Source organism: Ictidomys tridecemlineatus, chromosome 11 (assembly GCF_052094955.1).
Source record: "Ictidomys tridecemlineatus isolate mIctTri1 chromosome 11, mIctTri1.hap1, whole genome shotgun sequence".
Lineage (NCBI taxonomy): Eukaryota > Metazoa > Chordata > Mammalia > Rodentia > Sciuridae > Ictidomys > Ictidomys tridecemlineatus.
In genome coordinates this window covers 119,601,444-119,629,225 of record NC_135487.1, presented here as the reverse complement: position 1 = coordinate 119,629,225, position 27,782 = coordinate 119,601,444, and the positions used below count along the sequence as shown (strand labels likewise).

Genomic DNA, 27,782 nt, shown 5'->3' with positions numbered 1-27,782 from the left:
TCCGGTCCTCCTCCTCCTTTCTTCAGAGCTTCCAGAACTGCCCCTGTTCTGCTGGCTTCCCTTCATTCCACCCCTGTGTCCAGAGAAAGGGGGGATACTCCAGCAGGTGTCCTTTGCTCCTAGGAGAAAGCAGAGGCAGGACACTTTTCTTCTCTGCCCCTTCTGTTTTCTCCTTCTCTTTGCTCCCCATTCTGTGACTCTTTCCTCAAGTGAGTAGCAACGATCCCCCCGGACTAGCTGGCCCCGTCCTTGGTCATCTCTTCTACCCATTTCCATCTGGAATAAGGTTAAAGACAACACTCTCAGCCCAAGATGAGGCCCTCTATCCGCCCCAAGGCTTCCTTCAGAAACTGACCAATACTTCACTGCAGGAGGCCTCTTTCTGTCTGACTTCCATCCTGCATGCTGCGGATTTGCCTTCCTTCACCTCTTGAGGGAAGGACGCAGCTGACTTGCCAACCTCTTCAACAGCTATGAAAGAAGAGTCATGTCCAGGGGCTGGAGTCGTAGCTCAGTGGTAAAAAATAAATAAATAAATAAACACAAATAAAGACATTTAGAAAAAAGAAGAGTCATGTCCATTCCATAAGCAAAATGCAGATATGTCATCAAATACCTGCTACTTTTGGATGCCGTTTCCAGGAAGGCAGCCCCTCGGGTCCCATATCCCTTGCCTGCTCCTCCTCACCTGCCTCTTGACCCCAGAGGCTTGATTACCTTGGAAAACTTGGGATTCAGAGCGGCAAGTCTGGGGCTCAGGGAGACCCTCTCCCCTCCATTCCTGTCTTCCCGCTTTCCTTTGACTTCCACAAGCCCGCCCCCCCACAGATGCCTCAAATGCAAGGGCCATCCTCGGGTTCCAATTCTTGCTTTATCTGGGCTTCAATATCCTCGCGGCCTCTACAGTGGAGGACAGAGTCTCTGCTTCCCTTTCTGGACGGATGGATGTGTACTCGGGAGACCTGAGTTCTGGTTCTTTACTCTCAGCTCAAATTGTTCAGTTCCTCTAAGCCTCAGTTTTCTCACCTGGAAAAGTAGGAAGGGTTAGGCCACCACATGGCCTCTGGCATCCTGGCACCCGGAGCTCAGTGCTCCCAGAGGGGCACATTCCCCCACCCCGCTCCCTCCCTTCCCCTCCCTCCCTGGTGCTGCCGCAGGCCAGGGTGGGGGTGGGGGTTTGAGGGGAGCCAGGGGGGCACTCCACAGCGGGGACAAAACGGACCATCAACAGACCAGTTGCTAAAGGGGCGGGAGGGGAGGAGTCCTCAGGGATCCTGTTTCAACAAACGTTTCTTTTTCGAGGAGGGGAAGGCGGGGGCGAGGGGGAGAGGGACCTATTTAAAGCTACCCTGTTGCTGCGGCTGTCTCTGTCTGTCTGCCAGGGTCTCCGGCCGCCCCAGACGGGTGGTGTGGGCTTGGGATCTTCCTGGTGACCTCTCCAGCCTAGGTCCCCTCAGCCACTCTGCCCCAAGATGGGTCGTGGGGTGAGTATCCCCAAAAGAGCAGGGGCCACTCTCTAGAGGGTGAGGGAGGCAACCGAGAAAGAAGGAGAAATAGGAGTGGGAGGGAGGGGGCGAGAAGCTGACCAAGTGCGGTAGTTTGAACTTGGAACTGAGTCTCCCAGCCACACACACGGACAGATCCCAGACACTGACATTCAGGGGCCTAAATGCCTCTTCTCAACCTGCCTCTGTCCCTCCCTTCCCTCCCAGGACTGGCCGTGGAGGCCACCATGCACCCCTCCAGCTCTCCCTGCACCCCGACCCCACATTTCTGTGCATGTCTTCCTCAGGACAGTCTCCCTCTCTCACCCCATTTGGGGGCCTAAAGCGGACACTGTTAGATCTCCCTGCCTCTGCTTCCCTCTGAAAACATCCACTCCTCTGGGAGTTCCAGCCCGAGACCGCGGGGGTCCCCTCTGAGGTTGGAGAGGAGCAGTGGAGCATCCCGCTCTCCCATAGTCACCAAGCAGTTCCCAGCACCAGCTCCAGGGGCCTTGCGTGCCAGGGACAACTGGGAGGGGTGTGAGGAGGAGGAATGATGTGTCCCCAGTCCCCACGCTGCACTCCTCTGGATGTCCCCAGCAGCACTGTCCTCCCCTCCAGGCCATGGGCTTTGAGGATTTTCCCAAAGGCTGGTGAGATCTGTGCCCCTCCGGCCCCAGTTCCAGTCCACTCCTGCTACGGCTCTGCCAAGGGGAAGATTAACACCATGTGGGGCAGGCAGGGACAGGGCTTCGAATTTCTTGGAAATGAAATTCCCATATGGAGGAAAGTGACCCAGTGCCTTTACATACTGTGCCTGGCTGCTTTCCTTTTGTGGACCGCTGGCAAAAGAAGGCACAGAGGGAAAGGGCACGGAGAGCCGTGGGAGGGTATGAGGAAGACGGAGCCTGTGGGGAGCTGTGGGCCAGTTTCTGGGTCCCTGGCAGAGGAAGGCAAGGACGTGTTATTGCACTGAGTTGAGCTTCTGGGAAAACTCTGAGCCTGACACCAGGGTTCCTGAGCTGGGTGGGAGCTGGAAATAGAACCAGTGCATGAATGTGCGCCGTGTGCGTGCCTGTGTGTGTGTACGTGCATGCGTATGTGTGCGTGCACGTGCATGTGTCCACGGTCACATGTTCCTCTTAGGCTGAAGTGCTGCAGATATTCAGGATGAGAACCTGTACTTGTGTCTCAGCGGATGAAATGTGCAAACTTTTAAGCCTTGGGCGCATAGACGTTGCTGTGGGCTGGAGCAGGTGTGGGTCTGTAAACCCGCCCTTGGGAGCTGAGGTGAGGTGGGGTGAGGGTTTCATGGAGGAAGAGGTCACAACCCCAGGATCTTCAGCTAAACCTTGACATCTCTAGCTCCCTATGGAAAGGGAGTCCCCAGATGAGGTGCAGAGCCTTTGAAGAGAGGCCAGGGCTGATGGAGTCAGGCAAACCTCAAGTAGAAAGAAGGAAGCTACCCCCCTACCCTGTGCTGCGTTAGACAGTGTCATCCCCGCTCGCTCAGAGTCCTGCCGGGGAAGCTATTTGATTTTGACTTCTCCAGTCTGTTCTTCTCTCCTGGGACTCCTGCAGCCCCCTGAACCGTCACCCCCAGTAGTTACGGGTAAAGCAACAGAAAGATGAGTTAGAAGAAGACCTGGTCTCTTTGGCATCAAAGGCTGGGTGTGAAGTGGGAGGACTTCGGCCCTAGAGCTCAGAATCCTACTTAAGGAGACCCCCAAAGAGGGAAAGCACCCACTACCCACACCCTGTTCTCGGGTTTCTGTCCTTTCCCTGCCTCTCCACTGCAGAGCAAGGCCGAACACAGTCCATCACCGGGTGGCCCTGAAGGACGGTGTAGGAGTTAGGAGAAGGGACGACACTGGTGGGAGGGAGCCCAGCCTGCTCCAGCTGCCATGGAGGCTGGAGGGGGTGGGGAGAGCTGGCTGATTTCCAGCTGCCCCCACTCTGTCCCAGCCTCTGGCTTTCTCAAAAAGAACTCTCTGTTCTCCTTCAGCATTCAAGACCCAGAGAGAGGGACTTGTGGTTGGGGGAGGGAGGAGGAGAGGGAAGAAGGGGGGGGGGGGGTCCTTGCTTCCTCTTTCTTTTTTGCCTGGGTAGCCTCTGGCCCCAAATCTCCGCAGGCTCCTGGCTGTGGAGCCTGAGATCTTTGCCAGGGCAGGAGGAGGGGGATGTCCCAAGCTCTGGGTCTGTGGGAGAATGGGGTGGGAGCTTAGGGAAAAGACGCCCTGCATGGAGCGACTTAGGAAGCATGTATTTGATTCTAATTTGTATTACTTTATTTCATGTCTGAATGTACTAAAATTTCTCTGGTCTTTGCTCCTTGGCTCCCAACCCCAGCCCACCCTTGACGCATGCCCAGGCTCTGTTCCCATCCTGGAAGCTCCAGGGTGTGGGGTTGTCTATTCTCTGGTCTGATTTCTTGCTTTCTTGCCTCTGGTCCCTTGATTGATTTTCATCCTTTTTTTAAAAAATTTGTTTAGGTTGTAGCTAGACACAGTATCTTTTTATTTATTTGTATGTGGTGCTGAGACTCGAATCCAGTGCCTTGCACGTGGAAGGCAAGCGCTCTACCACTGAGCTACGGCCCCAGCCCCGGTTTCCATCCTTTATCAACCCTGTCTCACCAAAGACAGAGTTACTAAATTCAAAAAATTTTTAATTCATCCAATTAAATGAACCCTCTGACCTGGGGCGGTGGCACACACCTGTAATCCCAGCTACTCAGGAGGCTGAGGCAGGAGGATTGCAAGTCTAAGGCCAGCAATTTAGTGAGATCCTGTCTCAAAAAATAAAAAGGGTGAGATCACTCCTGGGTTCAACTCCCAGTGCCACTCCCCACCCCAAAATGAACCTTCTTAAGTCACCTAGGAAAAAGAGAAGTAGAACTAGCCCCAAGTCCTTCCCCACTTCTGTTGAGCTACTTCTGTCTCCTTGATATGATCATCCCTTAGAAGGCTAGAAATGGATTGGATTCAAAGATGTTTCAGATGAAGACAAATGCATAATTTATTGGTCACTTTTTCTGAGAGGATCACTTCTGAGCAACACGCCACCAAGAGCTCATATGCTTTTAGGTCACCGCATCTTGGGAACAGGTATCCATCTTGCACTGTACCTCCTGCAGGTGACCTTGCTCCTGTGGCCAGACTTCTGCTTCTCAAAGGGCTAGTTTTGTGACCTCTTATGATCAGGGCAGCAGCCATATTCCTGGGACTGCTCCTAACTATTCTTTGATGGTTAAAAATTGCATCATTCTGCTGGGCATGGTGATGCACACCTGTAATCCCAGCAGCTTGGGAGGCTGAGGCAGGAGGATCGCAAGTTCAAAGCCAGCCTCAGCAACTTAGTGAGACACTAAAACAATTTAGAGAGACCCTGTCTCAAATATTAAAAAGGCCTGGGGATATGGCTCAGTGGTTAAGTGACCCTGGGTTCCATCCCTGGTACCCACCCCCATACATCAAATGCATTATTCTGGAGCACAGAGGATGTAGGATGTAGGACAGTGAACCAATTCCCTGTTACATCACAATGGTGGATACGTATGAATATACATGCATTCAAACTCATAGAATGTATACCCCCCCCCAAGAATGCACTCTCATGTAAGTTGTGGACATTGTTTGATTAAAAATGTGCCCTTTGGGGACTGGAGTTGTAGCTCAGCGGTAGAGTGCTTGCCTTGTACTTGTGAGGCACTGGGTTCGATTCCCAGAACCACATATAAATAAAGAAATAAAATAAAAGGTCCATCAACAACTAAAAAAAAAAAAAAAAGTGCCCTTTGGTGCTGGATGGCAATTGTGGGGGAGGCTATACAACTGGGGGACAGGGAATGTGTGAGAACGTCCTTGACTTTCTACTCAATTTAACTGTGAACCCAAACAAAATGACTCCCCAAGTCAGCCTCTAATTAATTAATTAATTAATTGCAGAGCTAGAGATTGAACCCAGGAGTGCTCTACCACCCACTATTCTTGGGCACTAGCCACAAATGCCAGGCCCCACCCAGCACCCCCTAACCTATCCTCTAAAATGGCCTGCTCTTGGACCCCCCACTCTCCCCAGAAGTTTCCTGTGAGACCCTGGAGGCCTGGAAATGACCCTGAAGAGAAAGAAGGAAATAGGGGCTTCATGAGTCTGTAGTTAAAACGTCCATCCAATCTCACAGATGACCCAGGAAGTGGCTAGGTTTAAGAGTTACATGAATCTGAGTTTTCGATTTACTCTCAAATGCCATCTCTTATATTTTGGGACAAGTGGAACCAAATTCCCACTTAACCCAATTGTGCTTTGGGACACTGAGACCTGAGAAGTCCCTTTCCCAGTCTCAGGCAGGCCTGGTTCTCTTGCCTAACCCCACCAGTAAATCCTGGCCAGCAGGATGGACGGTGCTCCCACCACCCCTGTGTTCTCATTTCCTGGGCACATGCTGGCCGTCCAATCACAGACTGGTCTCAGTTCATCGGTTCTGCCCTTTCCACCGGCACCATTCTACCACCAAACTTTTTCTCCCCTTTTCTGCCCCAAGATTTGCTCTTCCAAATCCCTGACCATCTCTCCTCTTGTCTAAATACAGTAACTATGGTGTTGGGCAAAGACATTCACTGACCCCCTGTGCTCTCCTTCCTCCTGCAGGATGGCCGGGAGTACTCCCCTGCCGCCACCACTGCAGAGAATGGGGGCGGCAAGAAGAAACAGAAAGAAAAGGAGTTGGATGAACTGAAGAAGGAGGTGGCCATGGTGAGGCCCACGGCCCAGCCAGCAGGGTCACAGAGAAGGCCCTGGGCTGGGAGAACTGCCCCATAGCCCCGTGCACCCAGAGAGAAGCTCCGGGCCCTCTCCCTCGCTCCTCACCTTACCCCTGTGCCCCGAGTTCCCTCAGCCTCCTTCCTCAAAGTAACTCCACTTCCCTTTCTTCCCAGGATGATCACAAGCTATCCTTAGATGAGCTGGGCCGTAAATACCAAGTGGACTTGTCCAAGGTGAGTGGATCTAGTGGGAGAACCTTGAGACCATAATGCACTGTTCTTATAATGACAGGTGAGGAAACAGGCCCAGAGATAAGAGAGTTGCCCATGGTCTCACGTGGCTAGTTGGTGGCAGAGTCCAAACCAGAATCTGGACCCCTGCTTCCCAGTACAGAGCTCTTACCCTGTGACCCCTGGAAGCCAGGACTCCTTAGAACACAGGCCTCTTGGCAGGGCTCTTTCCTTGGCCCCAAGAAACCAGTGACACACAAACTCTCACAGAGCCGAGTGGAATAGTAAGGTGGCCCATTCCTGTTAGGACAGTAGTTTGCTGAGTCCTGTTACAGACATAGCACAGTGACATTTCTCTAATCCTTGCAACAACCCTATGGAAATATGCCCTTTTGGACTGGTTTCTAAAGCAAGGCAACTCAGAGAGGGAGAGTAACTTCCCGAGGTCACATAACCAAGGAAGTGGCACAGTCAGATGGTCAAGTTCATCATTTTGAAATCTTTAAAGTTTTGTTAATCTTCTGGGCCTCATCGTTGCACACCTGTTATTCCAGCTACCAGAGGGTCACTTGAGATTTAGTTCAAGACCAGTCTGAACAGCATAGTGAGACCCTCCGGTCTAAAAAAAAAAATAATAATAATAATAAAGTGTTAAATTTTTTTGGGGGGTATTAAGTATTGAACCCAGGGGCTCTTGACCACTGAGTCACATCTCAGCCTTTTTTAAATTTTTATTTTGAGACAGGGTCTCCTAAATTGCTTAGGGCCTCCCTAAGTTGCTGAGGCTGGCTTTAAACATGAGCTCTTCCTGCCACAGCCTCCCAAGCCATCAGCTGCCCTTCTTAAAATTCCATGCCCCCATACCTTTACCTTACTTTATTTTCCTCAACCACGCTTTGCACTCCTTGGCATTAATATGCATTTGTTTATTGTGCTCATAACCTCTCTAGATCACAGGCTCCACAAGGGTAGGGACTTTGCTAGTCTTGTCCATTGCTGGATTCTGCATAGTTCCTGATATGTAGTAGGTGTTCAATACACATTTAGTAAATGAATGAATGAATGATAGACACAAAGATAAATAAAAAGAAATCGCCTGTAATCCTAGCAGCATGGGAGACTGAGGCAGGAGGATCACAAATTCAAAGCCATCTTCAACAACTTAGCTTAGTCCCTAATGCAATTTAGCAAGAACCCGTCTCAAAAAAGCGGGGGGGAACTGGGGATGTGTCTCAGTGGTTAAGTGGTACTTGGGTTCAATCACAAGTATATCCCAAAAATTAAAAAAGGAGAAATTCCTGATCAAAGTTTAGCAGCAACAAACAAATAAACAGAATTGCAAACAGAATTTTATTACTATATTATGGGAATACAGAAAAGGGCATCTGACCCATGAGCCTGGCACCAGGGGAACAGCGCCTGGCCAGGTTTTCGGTGGAAAGTTGAGTAATACTGATGGTCAGTGATGTATAGCCCTCTTTGTAGCCTTGGTAACAAGGGGGAACTTAAAAAAAGAGAGAGAGAGCGGTGAGGAAGATCCAGATGAGGTCTCCTTCCAGGGGGCTTATCTCCAGCCTGCCTCCAGGGAGATGTTTGGTCCTAACCAAAATGTGTCTCAATCCCAAAACAACCAGAGGTGGAGCCACAGCCAAAATCCTCTTGAGCCTGCAAGGCCTCCAGTCCCCTCACAAATGCCACCTCCTCTGTGGGGTCTCTGCTCGTGTTCCCCGGCCCCCTCCAACCAGGTGGGGTTTTTCCTTTGCAGATGGACATCATTTCCCTGCCAAGGAGCTGTTGGGCTGTGGGGAGGGCCTGTTGGTTCCAGATGCTTCCACACCTTTCTTGTTCCCTAGGGCCTCACCAACCAGCGGGCTCAAGACATTCTGGCTCGGGACGGGCCCAATGCCCTCACTCCTCCCCCCACAACCCCTGAGTGGGTCAAGTTCTGTCGCCAGCTTTTCGGGGGCTTCTCCATCCTGCTATGGATCGGGGCCATCCTTTGCTTCCTGGCCTATGGCATCCAGGCTGCCATGGAGGATGAACCGTCCAATGACAACGTAAGCTGCACTTGACCCCTGGCCCAGCTAGTGGCCCTGTGTCCCACTCTAAACCCCCAATACAGTGATGGGGAGGGTGCAGGGAATAGGAGCCTCGCATCACAGATCCGTAGCTGACCCTGAACCTCAGGCAGATAAAGGAGTGAGGCTTCAGTGCGCATCTATAACGCTCTCCCCAACACACAGACTCAATCCTGCAGCCTCTCTCTGTTCCTCCCCCATGGATGTGGGCTTGTCCTCTTCCCTGGGTCTTCACCCCTGGAGAAATCTCAGCCCTGGGAACTCTCTGAGATGTTCCCTGCCCCTTCTATCCTAGGAGATTGGGAGTCGGAATATCTAAGGAGGTTGAAAAGACTTTCCCCTGCCATTCTTACTCCCAGGCACAGGTGGAAGTCCGAGCTCTCCTATAGGATGAAATTGAGTATCCACTCTGAGTGACAGTCGCCCCTCTAGGGTGGAGAAGGTCAGATCCCTCCAATGCCCTCTCCTTGCCAGGAGCAGGACATACACCTGTAATCCCCGTGACTCCGGAAGCTGAGGCAGGAAGATTGCAAATTTGAGGACAGCCTGGGCAATTTAGTGAGACTCTGTCTTATAAATAAAAAAGACTAAGTATATGCTCAGTGGTTAAGTTCCCCTGGGTTCAATCCTCAGTACAAAAAAAAAAAAAATCTCTTTCCTTATCAGCTGTATCTGGGTGTGGTGTTGGCAGCTGTGGTCATCGTCACTGGATGCTTCTCCTATTACCAGGAGGCCAAAAGCTCCAAGATCATGGATTCCTTCAAGAACATGGTGCCTCAGGTAGATGGCAAGGCCGGGGCATAAGGGTTCTGGGATGGTCCAACTTATGCCCCTCTCAACTCTTGTGCTCTGTGATGGAAAAGGATAGAAAAGACTCTCCAGTTCCCTACACCAGGACCTAGGTCTTTAGTTTTGTCGTCAAGAGTGTGGGGGCTTCTCCTCACCCTTGGTGGGGTTGGAGGGGACCATCAGGAGGTGAGAGCAGGGATGGAGACAAGCATTTCATGAGATGCCTATGGCCTCTCCTCAGCAAGCCCTCGTGATCCGGGAGGGAGAGAAGATGCAGATCAACGCGGAGGAGGTGGTGGTGGGTGACCTGGTGGAAGTAAAGGGTGGAGACCGTGTTCCTGCTGACCTCCGGATCATCTCTTCTCATGGTTGTAAGGTGAGGAGGTCACAGCAGAGCAAGTGGTTAGATCTAAGAAGCAGACCGTACAGAACTGAGAGTGGCCCACTTGGAGGTTTAAAAATTCGGAAACGTAATTCCTAATGTCAACTCCTCCCCTGGGTCTCCCAGCTGAACCTTCTAATGGCAGATGGTTCTTTTGCACTGTTGCCTTGTTTCTGTGTGTTGTGAATGCTGTATACCCTGGGTATTTATTTGATTGCCCCTTTACAGTGATCATGTATTGAGTACGAATTATGTGTCAGATTCTTTACATAAGTTCACACATGCTATTTGACTGCAGTATGAAAAAATGGTGCATGTGACCCCACAGGTTAAGCCCTGGGAAACCTCAGGAGACACCATGTTCAGAGACTACAAATAGTGTTAGTGGTGCCCCCTGGAGGTAGGCAATGTAGTGATTTTGTTCCCATTCTCCATTTTATTGATGAGTAAATGGAGGCTCTGTTAGTTAAGCAAATAACCCGAAGTCACATAAGAAGTCAGTAAGAGCCAGGATTCCAGATCAGAGCAGGGACCATAGCTGAGTAATGCCATAAATATGTGATGAGGCCAAGTGTAATTTTGTTCCTCCTGTCGTGAAGATTAAGGGTGGTTGGAGCAGGTTCAGGAGACAGCTGCGTGCACACGAGTGCTTCTGCCCAGCTGATGACTACACACTTTTTCCTCTTCAGGTGGATAACTCGTCCCTAACAGGCGAGTCAGAGCCCCAGACCCGTTCCCCTGAGTTTACCCACGAGAACCCCTTGGAGACCCGCAATATCTGTTTCTTCTCTACCAACTGCGTGGAAGGTAAGGAGCTGACCTGCTAGGGGAGCTCCTCGTAGCACAACGGAGTCCCAAATCTGGGGCCTGTGATGTCACTTACTTGGTAAAAACTTTGCCATAGAAAGTGGCATTGAGGAGTTGGAGGCCCTGAATATTATAGAAATAGCACCCTCCAGAGTGCTCTCAGAACACTGGCTGGGGCAGTATGACTCCACAGGAAAATCTCTGGCCTGTCCATCCTGACACTAAGTGGTTTCCAAAGCCTTCAGGTATTGGGTCAAGGACCCCCCACACCTACCTGCACATGGCTGGGTATGCTGGTACGCACCTGTAGCATCGGCTACTTGGGAGACTGAGGAAGTGGATTGCAGGTTTCAGGTTGACCTTGGCAACTTAGCAAGACTATCTCAAACTAAAACACAAAAAGGGCTGGCACTCTACCCCTGAGCTAAATCCTCAGTACCACATATACATGCGCATACAGATTCCTAGTCATCGTTGGATTCAACTAATGATGCCTTCTATTGATTGTGGTTGTGGACTAGTGGCTTCCATCTCCTCACTTTGACCAGAGCTCCAGACTGGGGGAGATTGAGGAAAGCTTTCAGATGAACATTGGGTCCCTCTTCAGGCTGCATTTAGGACTCACTTTGAAGAGGCTGCCCACTCTGCCCCATCCCTGTTTGGGATTCTAAAGATGGACAGCAAAAGTCAATAAGAACTCTGGGAGCTGCCATTACTTAAAGGCAGGGGTCCAAGCACAATTGAAACCTGTGCCCTCTGTGGTCAAGCCAGTGAGCTGAGTCAGGATGACTCAGGGAAGGAGCAGGCAGTAAGAGACAGGGGGGAAAAGAGACCCAACTAGACCGCAGGCCTCTGAAAGTGGGACAAAGGAGACCTTGTGTCCAAATTCCACACCTTTCCCTTCCGATCACTCATTTCTCCTCAGGATATTATGTTTCCCTGGGGTTGTTTTCCTCCTTCAGCAAATTGGGATTACAATAAAAATAACCATGCATTAAATTTCCTGAATTTTTAATATGCTGAGATTCTGAAATTTACATTTCCCACAATTGATTTGTTCGGAAATGCTTGATAAGATATTCATATTGTTGATTCTGCAACTGGCTTTGAAGAAAGGAAGTGAATGGAATTGACAGCTGTTGATTGCCTACTGTGTGCCAGTCACTGACCTAGGTACATGATGGCATTATCTTTTTAAAAAATTTCTTTTGTAATTATAGATGGACAGAATTTTTATTTTTATATTTTTATGTGATGTTAAGGATCGAACCCAGTGCCACACACATGCTAGGCAAACACTCTGCCCCTGAGCTACAGCCCCAGCCCGTGACATTATCTTATTTAATTATTAAAACAACCTCTAGGTAGGAATTCAAACCCAAATTGGCTGACTTCAACTTTCATATCCTTTACACTATACCACACTTCTTTTCCCCAAAGAATCCCTGTAATATCACATAAGAGTTAATAATTACCTAGCTCCTTTTACAGAAATTCATGAAACGTGAAACAAACATCAAGAAATCAAATCTTGAGATTACACACACACACAAAAAATCCATAATGAGTGCTTTGTGTTCACAATATGCTTTTGGATAGTATCAAGATTGATTTTACTAAAATGCTGCAGGCAAGTTTTACTTTATTTATCGGATCTCCTCCCTTTGAACTTCAGAATGATTTGTAAGGCTGATCCTGGGGCCCAAATATAAGAGAAAATAATTTGCTCTTGTATCAAGTCTGGGATTGGTGACCTAGGCAGGGACCGTAAGCCTGTGCGAGGAACCACCTACTGAAAACAGGCTCCAGGATCTGAGTTCTCGAGCTCATGGTTTTCTTTGCTCAGAAACATCCCTGGAAGCCCCAAGGCATCATCCTGGCGTCCCTACCTCTGTTTCAGGCACTGCCAGGGGTGTGGTGATCGCCACAGGTGACCGGACAGTCATGGGCCGCATTGCCACTCTGGCCTCAGGCCTCGAGGTTGGGCGCACACCGATAGCCATGGAGATTGAACACTTCATCCAGCTCATCACAGGGGTGGCTGTGTTCCTGGGGGTCTCCTTCTTCGTGTTGTCCCTCATCCTGGGCTACAGCTGGCTGGAGGCAGTCATCTTCCTCATTGGCATCATCGTGGCAAATGTGCCCGAGGGGCTTCTGGCCACTGTGACTGTGAGTAATCAGACGGAAGTACCACCAGGGGAAGCCCTCATGACCCTGTCCTCAAAATGACAGAGACACAAGTGCTTATTAGCGTTCAGCATTTTTTTTGTTAATATCGAGTGCCTAAAGTCCCATATCAGGTGCTGTTCTGAGAGATCATGTGATAGATTCATGGTTCAGAGTTTGAGTCTGAAAAGCCTCGAGTTGGAGTATATCTGGGCCCTTGGATTTCTCCTCTGGAGCTTGTTATGGTCACCTTTTCTCACCATGTGCTCATCCCTCTGCTGCCGGCTGGGGCTCTCCTGGCCAACTTGCCTGCAAAGGCTTTCTCAAAGGTCACAAATGACTAACAAGCAGATCCAGTGACCTTTTCTCAGCTCCCATCCGTAACTCTGCAGCTGAAATGGATACTGCTGTTCATCCTCCTAGAATCCTGTCCTCTGTGGGTCACTCTCCTGGTTCTCTTCTCCTCCATCCCCTACTCTGATTATCGGGCTTCAGCCTTCTGCTCTTCTCCTTGTACCCCCAGCATGAACCCATCTCCTCCCGCAGTTTCTAGTGCACCTTCTGTGAGGATGGCAGTCACATCCCCACTCCCTTTCTGGAGTTCAGTCTGATATCTTCAACCCCCTGCTGGGCACTTAACCCTAACATACACCTATGATCCCAACTCAACGCATCTGAAGTTGAACACATTCACTATTCGCTGCAAGGAGGAAGGAAGACAGAATAGAGCCATGGTCTAGGACAAGGTCATGGACATCCATAGCTCCAAACTTTAACCCTTTTTAATTCTCCTCTCTCTCAATCAGGTGTGCTTGACCCTGACAGCCAAGCGCATGGCACGGAAGAACTGCCTGGTGAAGAACCTGGAGGCGGTAGAGACGCTGGGCTCCACGTCCACCATCTGCTCGGACAAGACGGGCACCCTCACCCAGAACCGCATGACCGTCGCTCACATGTGGTTTGACAACCAGATCCATGAGGCTGACACCACTGAGGATCAGTCTGGTGATTGGGCGCTCCTGGGGGACGGAAGGGGATGGAGGGCGTCACAACGGCAGGGTGGCTGGGGGTGAGATACGGGTTCTAAAAGGGGGGCAAAGGCAGGCATGGTGGTGCACACCTGTGATCCCAGCAATTCAGGAGCCCGAGGCAAGAAAATTGCAAGTTTGTGACCAGCCTTGGCAATTATCCAGACCTTGGGTCAACATTTTAAAAGATGGCTTGGAATGCAGTCCAGAGATAGAGTGTCCCTGGGTCTAGTCCCCAGGACGACACGCAGACACACACACACACACACACACACACACACACACACACACACACACACGGGAGCCAAGTTACTGATACTGATTCTCCCTCATTTCTTCCCAGGGGCCACTTTTGACAAACGATCCCCGACGTGGACAGCCCTCTCTAGGATTGCTGGTCTCTGTAACCGCGCTGTGTTCAAGGCTGGACAGGAGAACATCTCTGTGTCCAAGGTAGGGAGTCAGCCAGCCACACAGCAGGTGTGTGGGGGGATGTCTCCAGAGTCCCCCTGTGGTGCCCAGCTTTCCCCCCCACACCCTGTGGGGCTGCCTTGGGGACCTGAGTGCCCTCCTCTCTAGTCCTCCACTCCCTTCCTCCCCCTACTGTGACACGAAATTCTCTTCTCTCTGGCAGCGGGACACAGCTGGTGATGCTTCTGAGTCAGCTCTGCTCAAGTGCATTGAGCTGTCTTGTGGCTCAGTGAGGAAGATGAGGGACAGGAACCCCAAGGTGGCAGAGATTCCTTTCAACTCTACCAACAAGTACCAGGTCTGGATGGGCTTCTGGGACAGAGGGAGAGAAAGGGAAAAATTATGGAGAGTGGCTATAGCCAAAGGGGATCAATAGGAAGAATGAATGAGGCCTCTGAAGGTCGAGGCCTCTGAAGGTCGTGTCCTCTCATCCCTGCTCACTCCCAGAACCACTTGCTTGACGGCATGTCTGCTTGCAATCACCCACTAACCCCCAGACCTTCCTACATCCCTTACACATGCAGACTGTCACTCTCCCAACTCGTCTTCCCATAGCTCCCCATCCATGTCCAAAGTCCTCCAGCTCTGCCATCCCATTTAACTGAAGCACGCTTCTCTAATTCCCTTATGGTAGCCATCATCAGTTTTTAGACATCTGCTACATGCCAAGAACAGCCTCAGCTATATTGTCTATGAGACGTGAAGGTAAAGCCCCCTGGGCCGGTGCAGGATGGGGGGGTGTTCATGAAGCCCATCTATCTGCTAGCACAGTGCCTGTCTTAACTGATTTTTAATATTGAGACAGGGTCTCACTAAGTGAGTAAAGGCCTTGCTAATTTGCTGAGGCTGGCTTTGAACTCACGTTCCTCCTGCCTCAGCCTCCCAAGTCACTGAGATTACAGGTGTGTGCCACCATGCCTGGCTTCTTAACTAATCTTAATAACTATTTGTTGAATGAATGACTGTCCTATGGAAGCAACTCTCAGATCACAAGAGTTGGGACTATAAGCATCCTTTTTTACACACAGAGATTCTCCCTGTGTGGACACTCTTTGATTGGATTTTTTAAAGGAGATTTCCTTACCAGAGCTCACTGCTCTGAACCAAGTCCTGTGCTGGGCAGTGGAGCCCACCAAGACACATACTGTAACTGCCTTCCCCCTTTCCAGCTGTCCATCCACGAGCGAGAAGACAGCCCCCAGAGCCATGTGCTGGTAATGAAGGGGGCCCCAGAGCGCATCCTGGACCGGTGCTCCACCATCCTGGTGCAGGGCAAGGAGATCCCTCTCGACAAGGAGATGCAAGACGCCTTTCAAAATGCCTACATGGAGCTGGGAGGACTGGGGGAGCGTGTGCTGGGTGAGGGGGCAGAAAAGGGGCCCAGGGCTGAGAAAGGGACTCCCAAGCCTCTGCGGTGTCCCTGGGGCAGGGACCCCTGGGGGTGCCCAGGCAGCTACTCTGCGGCCCTCACTCCTCCCTTCCGCCCACCCCCAGGTTTCTGTCATCTGAATCTGCCTTCTGGAAAGTTTCCTCGGGGCTTCAAATTCGACACAGATGAACTGAACTTTCCCACGGAGAAGCTCTGCTTTGTGGGGCTCATGTCCATGATCGATCCCCCGCGGGCAGCTGTGCCAGATGCTGTGGGCAAGTGCCGAAGTGCAGGCATTAAGGTACCGGCTTCCCTTCCTCCCCTCTGTCCTCACCGCCCTCCTGCCCAAGGTCAAGGGACTGCAGTTAGCTGCTGCGCTGAGAGACACAGCCCACGGGGCCGCCTTCCCACTGACGCAGAGGAGCTGTCCCTCCAGAGGGAGAAGTAGGCCCCGGCCTGGAGCTCTTGCCCTCTCTTTGCTGGGAGTGGTCAGTTTCCCGAGCCATCCTCTGCCTCCCTGGCACAGCTCATGTCCCACAGACTGCCCTCCTGATTGCAAGCACAGGCAGGCTCCCCTCCCTTGGAGCCCTGGTTGTCTGGCCTTTCCCCACTCCTGCCCACTCTCGAACCGTCTGCACTGGGATCAGCAGGCTCTTGTCTGCCCCCAGTCACTGAGCCCGTCACCCCATAGATATCCCCATACCGTTCCCAACTGCACTGGCCTCTCACGGACCACTCCCTCCTCCGTGCTATGTTTGTTCTTCTCAACAAATATTTGTTTGCCAACTGTATACCAGGCACTGTGCAAGGCGCTGGAGTCAACAACCGAAACCTTTCTTCCACCTTCTCACTTTCCTGTTTCCAAGACAGCTGTTTACCATCCCCCTTTTCTGGTCCTCCACTCTGGTACTATCACTCGCTCTTCTTCTTTCAACATCTCAGATGCTCCCAAATGAATGCCACTTAGGCCATCTACAGAGTGCCAGGTCCTGTGCTAGGCACTGGTGATACAAAGATGAATGAGACTCAGGGAGGGCTTGGCCTCCAATCTCTGGTCCCTCGAGGGAGTCAGATGCATTTACAGCCCATCACAGGACAAGCAGAACAGTTAGTCATCAAGCTCCTATTATGGGTCAGGTACTCTCATAAAAACAGTCAATTAGGGCTGAGTCTGGGATTCAGTGGTAGAGTGCTTAAGGCCCTAGGCTGGATCCCCAGCACTGCAAAAATTCAGTTGTTTAAATTTTTACATGAGTCAAGCTCTATTATAAGCAATAAACCTCCACGATCTCATTTAATCTTCATAATAGCTCTCTGAGTAACCATCAGTGTTTTCCATTTTTCATAGAAAGGGAAACTGAGGTGGAAAGGAACAAATCCAAGGTCACACAGACAGTCATAGAGAGAGAATTTGAACCAAGGCAAATCCTGCTATTTTTTTTATATTTATTCTTAAGTTTTAGATGGACGTGATATCCTTATTTTACATTTATGTGGTGCTGAGGATCAAACCCAGTGCCTCGTGCATGCCAGGCAAGCGCTCTACCGCTGAGCCACAACCCCAGCGCCCCCTGTTATTTCCCAACCATCGCACCGGAGGACTTGGTACTGTGTGTGTGTGTGTGTGTGTGTGTAGACTCTGAATCTCACCCTGAACACTCGGTCTCTAAGGGAAACATCATTACCTCCATTTAAAAAAGAAATGAAAACTCAAAGTGGCTAAATAGCTTGCTCAAAATAGAACTGCTGAAAGAGGTGGATTGGAGAATGTGAAGCGTGGCCGGCTTGTCTGGAAGCCCTGCTCCTCCTCCCGGCTCAGAAGCCTCAATCATGGTGGCCTGGGCAAGGACTCCGTGGGAGGTCAGATCAGGGAGAAGTTAACTCAGAGAGCTGGACAATGTTCGACACAGGGGATGACACTTGATCTGGGCCTTGAAGGCTGAAGGGTGTTCTGTAAGGCAGTCAGAGAAGGGAAGTCATGGCAAGAGCCGGGGAACAGCATGTGCCCTGACATGGCTACATTGTAGGGGACCAGAGCAGGTGGAGGGGGCAGGGTTGGGGGAGAGATGGCAGAGGAGCCCTGGGGATTGAGATGGGAATGTTGGATCAGGACCAGTTGGAACAACTTTACTTAGATTCCAGATTTGGCCTTTATCCTGTATGTCACAAAGGGCCCAGATGTCACCGGCCTGGCTTCAAGGCTACTAGACGCAGGAGGGACTGGATTGGGGGGAGAGCTGAAGTCGGGCAGACCGGTTAACAGGCTGGCTGGGTGCAGTGGCTCACACCTGTAATCCCAGCAGCTTGGGAAGCTGAGGCAGGAGGACCATGAGTTCAAAGCAGTTTAGCAAGGCCCTGAGCAATTTAGAGAGACACTGTCTCAAAATGTAAAAAAAAAAAAAAAAAAGGCTGGGGATGTACTTCAGTGGTAGAACACCTCTGAGTTCAATCCCCAGATCCAAAAAACAAGAAAAAGTGAAAAAAATCTAAACAATCCTAAAGAACTGAGGCTTCTCTTTCAGGGGATCCTCCTGAACTTGCACTCTGTCGTGGACGCTTTCCCCCATTTAAACAAACTATCTCAGCTCCCCTGAACACTATGCAATGAGTCATGGTCTCCCCCATGCACTGCCCCCGACTTTCACTATTTGCACTGGGACCCACCAGCTTCAGATATGAAATTGTCTGTCTTTATCCGAGTTTGGAAAAGGACTAGTGGGTGAAAATGTCAACAATGCTGTCCTTTTCTTCCTATCCTTCCCACCAGGTGATTATGGTAACTGGTGATCACCCTATCACAGCCAAGGCCATTGCCAAAGGTGTGGGCATCATATCAGAGGGTAATGAGACGGTGGAGGACATTGCAGCCCGGCTCAACATCCCCGTGAGTCAAGTCAACCCCAGGTGAGGCCTTTGCCGGAACCCCTTGCTCCTAATCAACACGTCCTCTCCCACGGAGGTCTGGAGTTCCCCTGGGAGTGAGTGTGTGCACAGCATCTCTGGGACCTTCAGATGAGGGCCTGACCTCTGACCTCTGTGACTGGTTCCTCAGTCCTTAGTGTGGGTCCAGACGTCTCCACTAACAATCTGTGTCACCTTGAAGGCATCACTTCACCTCCCCGAACCTCTGTTTACTCAATTACAAAATGAGGGTGCCAGCAGGGCATGGTGGCACCTGCCTGTAACCCAGCTACTCATAGGCTGAGGCAGAAGGATTCCGAGTTCAAGACCAGCCTGGGAGAGTTGGCGAGATCCTGTCTCAAAATGAATAATAGAAAGGGCTGGGGGTGAAGCTCAGTGGTAGAGCACTTGCCTAGCATGTGTGAGTCCCTGGTACCAAAAACAACAACAAAACCACTGCATCTACACTCAGGGTTACTGCAGGAGTGGGATATGCACGAGGGGACCAGCACACACCTGGCACACTGGACTTATGCCCATGGTGATGCTGCATGAGGATGTAGTGTCACCTCCTCAGAGAGAAATGGGGGAACTGAGCATTCAGAGAGAGGGGCATTGAAACAACGAGGGAGCCCAACTTAGCAGGAGCCTGGGGCCCAGAGGTGGCCAGGGGGTGGAGGGGGACTGGCTTGGGCACAAGCTTTCAGTCCCTGCTTCCCCTACCCTCCAGAGAAGCCAAAGCATGTGTGGTCCACGGCTCGGACCTCAAGGACATGACGTCGGAGCAGCTGGATGAGATCCTCAGAGACCACACGGAGATCGTGTTTGCCAGGACCTCTCCCCAGCAGAAGCTCATCATCGTGGAGGGGTGTCAGAGGCAGGTGAGCGGGGTGGCAGGAGACGGGGACAGGAGAAAGTCAGGGGTCAGACCAGCACGGACTTGGCCCTCAAGCGTCGGCCATACCTTCTCTCCAGGGAGCCATTGTGGCGGTGACAGGCGACGGGGTGAACGACTCCCCTGCGCTGAAGAAGGCGGACATTGGCATCGCCATGGGCATCTCTGGCTCCGACGTCTCTAAGCAGGCGGCCGACATGATCCTGCTGGACGACAACTTTGCCTCCATCGTCACAGGCGTGGAGGAGGGTGAGGAGGCTGAACGTGTTGGGGCAGCACCTGACGTCTGAAGCCAGCATCTCTGCTTCTCGTACCTTTTACCCCCACGAAAGGGTCAACCCAGGGTTCCAGAAGGCAGCCCCAGCCTGCTTTAGGTGCCCTCAAACATAAAACCTTCCTCCCTCAGGAGATAGGGGTGGGAAGGGTTCCTCTCATCCCCCTGACGCCCCCCGGACCTCTCCACAGGCCGCCTGATTTTTGACAACCTGAAGAAATCCATCGCGTACACCCTGACCAGCAACATCCCTGAGATCACCCCCTTCCTGCTGTTCATCATTGCCAACATCCCCCTCCCTCTGGGCACCGTGACCATCCTCTGCATTGACCTGGGCACAGACATGGTGAGGCCAAAGGAAGTAGGGGGCAGACAAGGAAGTCATGTCACCGCAGTGGGTGGCTCGGTGCAGATGAAGGAGAGGTACTCTCAGGAGGCTGACGGGCACAGGCCATAGGATCATAGGGTGTCAATACATGTGGGCTGAATGGTGTCTCAGAGTCATCTCCCACATCCCTTCAAATGCCCTCCCTTCCCTCCGTCCTACCCACTCAGGTCCCTGCCATCTCCTTGGCTTATGAAGCTGCTGAGAGTGACATCATGAAGCGGCAGCCACGGAACCCGCAGACAGACAAGCTGGTGAACGAGCGGCTTATCAGCATGGCGTATGGACAGATTGGTGCGTCGGGCCTGGGACTGGGGAGCGAAGCTCAAAGGCTTCTTTTTCCAGTGTGCAGGAGAGATGAGCCTCAAGAAAATTTCCAGGACAGGGACCAGCTCCCCTAGAGTCAGGGACTTCCATTTCTTTCCTTCTTCTTTTTTTTTTTTTTTTTTTTTAATAACTTTATTCTTTTTTTTTTTTTTAATGTGGTGCTGAGGATGGAACCCAGTGCCTCACATGTGCCAGGCAAATGCTCGGCCACTGAGCCCCAACCCCAGCCCGAGGTTCTTCATTTCTGGCCCTGAGGCGTTGGCCCCTTCTTGCTTCCTTCTCTGACCCAGGCCCTGCCCTTTGTCCACCACCCACAGGGATGATCCAGGCCCTGGGTGGTTTTTTCACCTACTTCGTGATCCTGGCAGAGAACGGATTCCTGCCATCGAGGCTGCTGGGGATCCGCCTGGACTGGGATGACCGAACCATGAACGACCTGGAGGACAGCTATGGCCAGGAATGGGTGAGTGGGGCTGTGTGACGGGATGCACACGTCCGGAGGCCCGGGGTGGTGAACACCTGGCTGGAGTGGCCACAGAGACCCACGGGGACTGGGGGCAGAGTGTGGATTGGATGCCAGCGTTTAACAGGGCCCTGTGAAGCCCGAGGCCTGTCGTGCTCTGGCCCCACCCCTTCCTCTGACACTGTCACCTCTCTCTGCTGCCCTCCCCAGACCTATGAGCAGCGGAAGGTGGTGGAGTTCACGTGCCACACGGCCTTCTTTGCCAGCATCGTGGTTGTGCAGTGGGCTGACCTCATCATCTGCAAGACCCGCCGCAACTCCGTCTTCCAGCAGGGCATGAAGTGAGCCCCACCCCAACCGGCACCCACCCACCCAGGCAGAGTGCGCTGGGCTCGCTCTCCAAGCCACAGGCCAGGCTTCCAACGCCAGCTCACGTGACTCAAACCCCTGGGCCCAGGTCTGCCAAGGGGGCATCCAATTTCAATTACCCAGAGATTATCCATAGCCAGATTTGAAATAGATGAAAGACGAGGAAGGAATGATAGGACTGTTTCCAATGAGTTCAGATTTTGCTCCTAAAATTACAGTCTCTTCCACCTTCCTTCCTTTCCAGTTTCTCTCTCTCTCACCCCCGCCCTCCCCCCTCTCTCTCCCTTTTTACGGTACTGGGAATTAAACCCTGGGGGCTCTACCACTGAGCACATTCTCTGCCCTTTTTATTTTTTAAAATTATTTTCATTGGTGCCTTGTAATGATATGTAATAGTGGGATTCATTTTTGCTGTATTCATACATGCAGATAACATAATTTGATTCCTTTTAATTTTGAGACAGGGTCTCACTAAATTGCCCAGGCTGGCCTCAAACTCGTGATCCTCTTGCCTCAGCCTCCTGAGTAGCTGGAACTACAGGCATGCTCCTTGTAATCCCTGTATACCCTGCTCCCTTCCCCATCTCTTACTTGAGTGCTACCCACCCTCCCCCTTTGCCCAGCCCTAAATCCAGGGTCTTCTGTGCTCCCACCACCACTCAGCAAGTCGTCTAGTGTACAGCACTTGCCCTGTGGTGCCACTGTCCACCTGAAAGCCTACCCTGGCCTTCTCACAGTGAGACCGTACGCCTGGCACTACGCAAAGTTTCTCACACTCTTAGCTCCACAATAGATCTAGGAAGGGGATCTTATTGCTTACATTGAACGGACAAGAGGCCCCAAGAAAGTTAAATGGCCTAAGGCCATCAGCTGGTAAAGACCCACCAAGCCCAAACTCTGGGCTCCCAGTTCACGTTGAGATCTCTCATCCATCACAGAGCCTGGCACCTGTTCAGAACTCAATGATTTGTGATGCCAGCGTGGATGGGTGTTGAGGAATGCTCGAAGAACCAGTCTGGTGATGGTCATTTTCTTCTACTGTAATTAATTGTCATGATTCCCCAAGTGAGTTTTGTCCCAGAGAGTCTAAGAAATTGAGTACAGTCCTGGGGCTTGGAACTTATTATGCCCCAGGCTGATACAGGAAGGTGAACCATAAGACTGGCCAAGTCCGGCCCATCCGAGGGGCAAGTGGGAAAGAAACAAAATGAAAGTCCAGCTGGGTATAGAGAAGAAATACTGTTACCAACAAGTCACCTGGCAGCCTCAGAGCACTTGGCCTCTCAGAGCACTTGGCCTCACTTTAGGTCCAGAGACCATTGGGAGTCCTCAGAGATGCTGTTTGCATTATTTTAAAAGGTTTATCGAGCCAGATGCAGTGGCATACACATGTTATCCCAGCTATTCAGGAGACTGAGGCAGGAGGATCACAAGTTTGAGGCCAGCCTCTACAACTTAGCAAGACCCTCCCCGCAAAATAAAATAGAAAAGGTTGGGGATATAGCTCAGTGGTAGAGCATCCCTGGGTTCAATCCACAGTTACCATAAAATTTAAAAAAAAAAAACTTATCAAATGCTTACCTATAAGAAGGCTACCAGGCTTGCTACCATGTTCTCAATCAAAAGTAAAAAACATATCATGATGTTCATTGATTGCTTGTTAATCCCCAGTTCTGCTTGGAAGCCATGACTAAGTCTAATAAGTTTTCAGTGGGGAAATATATTACTTATTAACTAATGCAACTGAAGAGACAAAGATTAATTAAAATGTGGGGTTTATGGAAGAATTAAACAAGATAGTCCTTGGTGATCACACAGCTGGGGAGTCCTCAAGCCATGAAGGGTACTGTGCATGAGCCTACAGAAGAGGGAGTGACAGTATGACCAAGCGTTCTATGTTCCAGAGCTTTCCAGGTAGTGTTCTCTTATTTTCCTCAGAAGTTCCATGATATAAAGGTGAAAAATTCTGTTTTACAGAGAAAGAACATGAGACTCAGAAGTTAAGCCTTGTTTATCACCCAAAGCCAGGAAGTGGCAGAGCTGGGGATAGACCCCACCTTTGTGACTCCAGAAACTGCCATCTAAACCTTATTCTGTCCCGCTTTTCAGTCCTGATGTAGTGGGCATGAGCTTCCCCTGGGCTAAGGACTCTACAACATCCTCTTCATCCAATAGGACACACGTAGGCTCCGCATCAAAGGAGTAGCTTGCTACTTTCCCAGACCATGTGCCTGGAGCAATGATAAGACTTATACTGCCTGAGGGCAGCCCCGTGTTGGTCACTGCATCACAGAGCGTGTCATCCAGCATATAAGAAACAATTATTTAATGAAGGAATAAGTGTGTGATAGACAACCAGTGCAGGTCAACTCAGTAAGCAGAAAAAGAAAAAAAATGTATATATTGTTGTTGTTGTTCATTTTGAGGCAGGATCTCACTAAGTTGTTGAGGCTGACCTAGAACTTTCAATCCTCTTGCCTCAGCCAGGCGTTTGCCACCACACCTGGAGAAGAGAAAATCTTTCTTTGGTTTTATAAAGCATGAGGATTTTGAAGGGGACACAGGAAGCTGTCATTTATAGCCCTTCCATTACATTTCTCCTCTCCTCTTCCATCCCCAGGGGTATCCTTGGGTCTCTCCCTTCTGCAGGCTGGGGCTGTAGCTCAGTAGCGCACTCATCTGGCATGTGTGAGGCACTGGGTTCCATCCTCAGCACCACAGAAGAATAAATGAATAAAATAAAAGTATTGAGTCCATCTACAACTAAAAAAGTATTTCTAAAAAAATGCTTCTTAAGCTCCTTTCTTTGCCTTTTCAGGAACAAAATCCTGATTTTTGGGCTCCTGGAGGAGACTGCACTAGCTGCCTTTCTGTCTTACTGCCCAGGAATGGGGGTTGCTCTCCGCATGTACCCGCTCAAGTAAGTGTCTCTTTGGGAGGCCTGAAGGAGGACTGGGCCCCTCCAGATTTAGAATCTACTTGAATCCTACTCTGTGTGACACCTTGCCAACCCTGATGCTCCCGACACTCTCCTCTGTTGTTTCAGGGTCACTTGGTGGTTCTGTGCCTTCCCCTACAGTCTCCTCATCTTCATCTACGATGAGGTCCGAAAGCTCATCCTGCGGAGATATCCTGGGGGTAAGTACCCACATGCCCCACCTGGGCCCCCAGCATAGCCGTCCCCCACTATGGGTTGGTCTCCTCTTTCCAGGGCTATGCACCCAGACTCCACCCCACCAAGATCCCTGCTTCTGCTCCTCGGAGCCCCCAGATCCTGGGGTCCCAGGTCTCAGAAGCCCTGACTCTATGGAACCCCCCCACTCCCTGACCTCTGGGATTCTACATCCCACCTAACGCATTCTGCCTAATTCCCCATCTGTCTCTGAGACTCCCACCTTCCACCTGGAATCACAGAACATCAGAATCAGAGGGGCCCTTTGAGGTCACCTATTCACCTCCATATTTTACAAAGAGAGGAGACACAGAGGTGAATTTGTTTAGGGTGATAAAGCAGGGAATAGCAGAACTGGCGCTGGAAACTAGGTCTCTGAATACCCAGGCATCAACCAACAAGTTGAGAATTTTTATGGGCATTTTTGATGGCTTATTAAGTTAAAAATGAATGACCTACAGTTCATGGATAGTGTTTGGTTTCATGTGTCCAGTACGGCGTGCGTGCGTGCGTGCGTGTGTGTATGCGTGCGTGTGTGTGTGTGTGTATGTGTGCGTGTGTGTGTGTGTGTGTGTGTGTGTGTGTGGTTTTAAAATTGTTCATATATATATATATATATATATATATAAACTTAGGGACTTTGACATGAAATCTGAATTTCTGACTTCATAAAAATCAGAAGAACTGTCGATCCCATGACAGACTTGCTCACAGCTCCAGGGGGCAGCTACTTCTGACTTACCTGCTCCCTGAACAGCCCAGCTGGAATTTGCGGTGTGACCCACCAGTGGGTTAAATGCAAGTCTCCCCTGCAGGCAAATTCTCCTTCGCCCTGCCTCCTCCTGCCCTTAGGCAGTTGATCTCTAACTTCCCTCTGAACTGACAGCAACCCTCACCCCACTGTCTCCAACAGGCTGGGTGGAGAAGGAGACGTACTACTAAGCCCACTGGAAGAAGAACCAGGCCCAGGAGAGATGGGGTGCTTCGGAGGTGTTGCAGAGATGGTGATGGGGACGGATGGAAAAAACTGGGGTGGTATTTGGGGGATTTGAGAAGAGAAAATGAGACAACTTAGTAGCCTCAGTTGGCGGGGTAGGTAGGTAAGCCTAGGGTGACTGCTCCATAGACCTGACTGTGAACATGTGGACGAGACACTGCATGTCAGTGTCCCCTCCCCAGGTACTTTCTCGTTCCCTTCCACCATGTTGTCTATTTTGTCCCAAGGAATTGAGGCTGCCCCAGCCCTCCTGGTGCCCTGTCCCTTCACTCCCACCTCCTACTCTAACAGATCAACATCCAAGGGCAGGGGGCTGTCTAATCGAGAGGAGGAAACCCTCTCAGGTTTTCCTGGGTCCATTGATGGCTCCAGCCTCGCCCATCCCCCCACTTTCGCCCTCCTTCACATCTTTCCTGCTCTCTTCCCCTGCTTTCTCTCAGCTCTTGAAATCAAAGTCTCCTCCTGTGAGCACAAGAGCCTGAGGCCATACAGAGAAGCTGGTTGGAGAGGTTGAGCCTGGTCCCCAGGACTAGTTAGGAACCTGGGTGGGCAAGAGGGAGACTAGGGTCCTGGCCAGAGGAGAAAGGTAGCGAAGGAAGAGGGGCAGAAGAGGAGAGCACCAACGGCAGCTGTTTGATGTGTCTTGAGTCCTCAGGTAGACAGGTGGGCTCCAGGTCTGTGTCCTGACCTTCCAGAATACCCCGCCAGCAGACCAAATTCACAGCTCCTCAGAGTAGCAGCAGAAGCAGGACCAGGAGGCAAACTGAGGAGCTCCGAGGATGCCACGCTGTGTGCCACTGTGTGTCCTACTGGCTCTTGGCTAGTGGTCTTCTCAGTCCAGCAGGCCCAGATGTCACAGAAACTCCAGCTGTTTCACACACACACACACACACACACACACACACACACACACACACACAGCGATATCCCCCCTAAGTTTCTGGTCACGGCTTGTGCTCTGAGACCACAGACAGCTGCCAGTTCTCTCCCAGCCTTTCCACTCTCTGCCCCTTCTGCCCGTCCTGATGAAACCATGTCATCCCTGGCCCTGCCAAGCCAGCCCTGGAAGAGGCATTCCCTGGCCAGTGGCTGGAATTGGGGTGGACAAGTTCCCAGAACATTCCTGTCTTTCGGGGACACACAGAATCAGCATAGTTCATGACATGGCCAGAACCTTTGGACATCAAGAGGGAAAATATTAAGAAACTTGCCTTTGACCTCTTGGTTGGCAGGGACACTCCTCCCAGGCAAGCGCCCTTCACACTGATGATCACTGGGCCCACTGCCCTGGAGACAGGGAGTTGGTTTCAATGTTTCTATGGTAGAGTTTTTCTTTACTCCCTCCCCATTTAACATTTTTGCTCTGCAGGCACCTCTGCCCCTTCTCTAAGCCTGGCTCAGAAGGCATTGGGAATGCACAGGGTCACCTACCTGAGCCACGCAAAAGAGAGAGAGAGATGCCTAGGGGAAATGAGCGGCCTAAGGCAGAAAGGGAGGAAGCACAAAAGACAAACATTAGGTCAGGCCTGTAAACAGACTGCCAACGGCTGCCATTTCATTGCACTGGAAGTTTGTTTTATCAGAAGCACCTTGAAATAAGTGAGTCATGGCCTTGGGCTTGGAAATCTGAATGGGAAACCATATTTATCTGGGTCTGATTAATTTGAAATTATTGACTGTGGACAAAAGTTCATCTTGCACAATCAATAAATACGGCATTTTGTTTAGTAAATTAAGAGCATCAATAATATTGCTAGGAGTGGCATATTTACTCTCCCTAAAACAATACTTTTCAGGCACTTTAAGAACATCCATTTAGAAGTAGCAAATGCATGGGCTAATTATCATCAATCCTGACATAACTGTTAAAGAAACATCTACAAGGTCTTTACTGGTGACCTTTTGTAAGGCATTAGTTTGAGGTACTACATATGTACTTGAAAATAATAAAGTTGCATTTCTTTATGAAAAAAAAAGTCTTTCATAATTGATTTTTTTTTAAAGAGAGAGTGAGAGAGAGAGAGAGAATTTTTTAAATATTTATTTTTTAGTTCTCGGCGGACACAACATCTTTGTATGTGGTGCTGAGGATTGAACCTGGGCTGCACGCATGCCAGGCGAGCATGCTACCGCTTGAACCACATCCCCAGCCCCTCATAATTGATTTTTATACTTCAAACTTGTCTCCCTCCTAAATGGCTGTATTAAAATGTGTGCTATGGCAGGTCTTGGTTTGTAGAGGGGTCAACAGAGAGAGCACAATATCCAGGGTATGAGGGAAAAGATCTGAGAGCAGGTGGGGCTGATGGAGAAAGCGAAGAGGTTAAGAAGTTAGATTGCAAAATAACCAGAAAATATAGAGAGGGTCCCTTCCTCATAGCCAATCCCACTCCAAGAGCCACAGTAGTTTTTCCAGGACAGCAAAGAGTCT

General features: G+C 50.6%; 1 protein-coding gene across 1 annotated transcript; it reads left to right on the top strand.

The window, feature by feature from the left end:
* Window positions 1-1,327: 1,327 nt before the first annotated feature.
* On the top strand, window positions 1,328-27,083 carry LOC101966570 (sodium/potassium-transporting ATPase subunit alpha-2). Its single transcript, XM_005339375.4, has 23 exons — window positions 1,328-1,484; window positions 6,135-6,239; window positions 6,422-6,481; window positions 8,332-8,535; window positions 9,223-9,336; window positions 9,587-9,721; window positions 10,417-10,534; window positions 12,435-12,703; window positions 13,507-13,705; window positions 14,072-14,181; window positions 14,363-14,497; window positions 15,369-15,558; window positions 15,694-15,869; window positions 18,336-18,472; window positions 19,200-19,350; window positions 19,445-19,613; window positions 19,830-19,984; window positions 20,194-20,317; window positions 20,668-20,813; window positions 21,024-21,154; window positions 24,001-24,102; window positions 24,229-24,320; window positions 25,268-27,083. Exons 1-23 carry the CDS (start codon window positions 1,473-1,475, stop codon window positions 25,294-25,296), a joined length of 3,063 nt encoding a protein of 1,020 aa, XP_005339432.1. The 5' UTR covers window positions 1,328-1,472; the 3' UTR covers window positions 25,297-27,083.
* Window positions 27,084-27,782: the final 699 nt, after the last annotated feature.

What these genes read in the sequence shown, in the direction of transcription:
- LOC101966570 (XM_005339375.4), top strand. An exon ending in ACCAAGTGGACTTGTCCAAG is followed by an intron (nt 6,482 to 8,331) that starts GTGAGTGGATCT and finishes CTTGTTCCCTAG; the next exon opens with GGCCTCACCAACCAGCGGGC. An exon ending in GCCGAAGTGCAGGCATTAAG is followed by an intron (nt 15,870 to 18,335) that starts GTACCGGCTTCC and finishes CCTTCCCACCAG; the next exon opens with GTGATTATGGTAACTGGTGA.